The following is a 2,408-nucleotide window of genomic DNA, read 5'->3' on the forward strand; positions in this document are numbered from 1 at the left end:
CCCCCCAACGCCCCTCACCGCGCCAGCACGTCCTGCAGGGAGGCCGACCCCCCAGCCGCCAGGGCCCCCTTGCCAACCACTTTCCCCCCCGCCGCGCCAGCACCCCGACTGCACCACAACCCGGCCTCCCAGCCGCCAGGGCCCCCTTGCAAACCAACCCCCTGTATCACGCGGGCCCCAGCTGCCGGCGCAGCAAAGACCATACGATGATCTGTCTGTCGTTTTGACTCCGCCCCCCAAAGCCCCTCACCGCGCCAGCACGTCCTGCAGGGAGGCGGACACGAAGAAGTACTGCTGCTTGAGGCGCAGCTCCTTGCCCTCGGGGGTGCTGTCGTTGGGGTACAGCACCGCGCTGATAGCACCCGCACGCTCCGCCTCCACGGTGGCCTGCGGAGGGGAAAAAAGAGTCACAGGGGTCCCCGCGGCAGGAGGGGCCTCGAAAAACGGTCGAGCCTGGGCGCAGCAAGGCGGCAATTCCTCCACATCGCACCCGCGCATGCAAGCGCACATCTCTCTCTTCATCCCTCCCTGATGCTCGCTTGCAAACATCTCTCACACGCCCACACACATGCCCACGCACGCTCGAACACAAACTCAGCCGCACTCACACGCCAGCCCCCTGCCCCCACCTGGTCGTACGCGCCGGCGTTGAAGGCCTCCAGGTCAAACTCGGTCAAAGGCTCCGCGTCCCACAGCCGCAGGTTGGTCACGGTGGGGGTGCGCCACCCGGGGATGGGGTTGTCGTAGGCCACGGCCACGACCTGCGGGGGGCAGGGGCGGCCCGTCGCGCGGCTTAGTGACGCTTTGCAGTAAAGCCAATATGAAACGACAGGTGTAACTATTTGGGCTTGGACCGTTATCAGCGACAAATCTTGGTGCCAACTACTGAGGACTGGTTTCGTTGTTCTCCATGGATGCGTTCCCACGAGCTCAACAACCGCCCAAGGTCCTGGCGCCCAAGGCTGGACAACATCAGGAGTGCTTGCTGGTGCACGATGTCGAAAGTAGGCCGACCGCTGCGACTGCCTCAGCAAGGCGGCCGCAGAGGCCGACTGCGGCGGCGACCGCGCAGCTGCCGGCAAAGGAGCGCATTCGATGCGCCCGCTCACCCAGAGCGCCCCCGCACCTGCTCGGCGGGCGTCCAGGTGGCGGTGCCGTCCGCGCCCTGCTCGGTCTTGCCGCCAAAGCCGATGGGGAACCGGATGTCGCCACGCTTGATCTGGGGGTTGGCGATGAGGAGGTCGTGCGCAGCAGCAACCGTCAGAACGGGAAGCTGCGGCTGCTCACGATGCTCGCGTCGTATGGGGCAAGCGCCCCAGGCGGCAGGCGCGCCGGGGCAGTGGGGCCGAGCTGTGTGGGAGGCGCCGCGCTGCGGACGAGCCGTTGCATGGCGGCGGCGCGCACCTCCCAGGGGTTGCCGTTGGTCAGCCAGATGTCAGGCACCTCCGCCTGGTAGCCGTTCTGTGGCGGTTGGGGGCGGTTGGAGGTGTGGTGGTTGCGGGGCAGTTGGTGCACTAGGTGGTGGGGGAGGTCGGATACGGGGCGCGCTTGAAAAATGCTGGCATGGTGGCCTCGAGGCCACGTCGGCACACAGGCCCAAACCCTAACACAAAAAAGCCTCATTTCAGGACGCCGGCCGCCCGAACCTGGGCGTGCCTCGCCACGTCCTTTCACCCCAGCAGCTCAGCTGCAGGCCGCCGCACGCTGCTCGACCTGCTCGTGTTACCGGCAGGCCCGTCATAGCCCCAGTTCCCCGACCATGGCCCCAGCACTCTCACGCCCGCAGCAGGCAGGTCGTCTCGCCCCTCCCTCCCCCACCTCCCCCCCAGTTCGCCCGACCGCCTCTTGACTCCCCGGCGCCACCACACAGCGAGCCCTCCGGCCTCATTCCCACCCCTGGAGCTCACGCAACTATCGCCACCCACCGCACCCCTGCAGCCCTGGCCGCGATCCCACCCCTGGAGCGCACCTCGATCAGCTGCTTGAACATGCCGTACTTGTACCTGATGCCGTAGCCCCACCCGGGCAGGTCCAGCGACGCGATGCTGTCCAGGAAGCACGCAGCCTGTCCGATTTTGTGCCGGGCAGGCGTGCGGCAAGCAGCGCGGCAGGCGCGTCAGGCTTGGTCCTCGAGGCTGGTGCCCGCGCCGGCGCTGCCTTCACAACCAACCCCAGCACTGCGTCGAGGCGGCCGAGACTGCAGCCGCGCCGCGTCGCGGCCTCCCTGTTCACGTGCGCGCGCGCCCTCATCAGGCGCCCCATTTCCCACCTGCCCCCCACACACTCGCATACACTCCCAACCCCACCCCTCTTCACACACCCCGACCCCCGAGCGCTCTCACCAGGCGCCCCAGGCCGCCGTTGCCCAGCGCCGCGTTGTGCTCCTGCTCCACCGCATCCTCCAGGGT

At 68.0% G+C, this 2,408-nt stretch overlaps 1 protein-coding gene across 1 annotated transcript; it reads right to left on the reverse strand.

Moving 5' to 3' along the window:
- Positions 1-246: 246 nt before the first annotated feature.
- On the reverse strand, positions 247-1,990 carry MNEG_16298 (starch phosphorylase; the record flags this gene model as incomplete). The annotated part of the gene is made up of 5 exons (XM_014035232.1): positions 247-387; positions 630-761; positions 1,127-1,219; positions 1,405-1,461; positions 1,970-1,990. The coding sequence occupies 5 exons, from the start codon at positions 1,988-1,990 to the stop codon at positions 247-249; spliced, it is 444 nt and encodes a 147-aa protein (XP_013890686.1).
- Between the last annotated feature and the right edge of the window lie 418 nt (positions 1,991-2,408).

Source organism: Monoraphidium neglectum (genome assembly GCF_000611645.1).
Source record: "Monoraphidium neglectum strain SAG 48.87 unplaced genomic scaffold scaffold06217, whole genome shotgun sequence".
Taxonomy (NCBI): Eukaryota; Viridiplantae; Chlorophyta; class Chlorophyceae; order Sphaeropleales; family Selenastraceae; genus Monoraphidium; species Monoraphidium neglectum.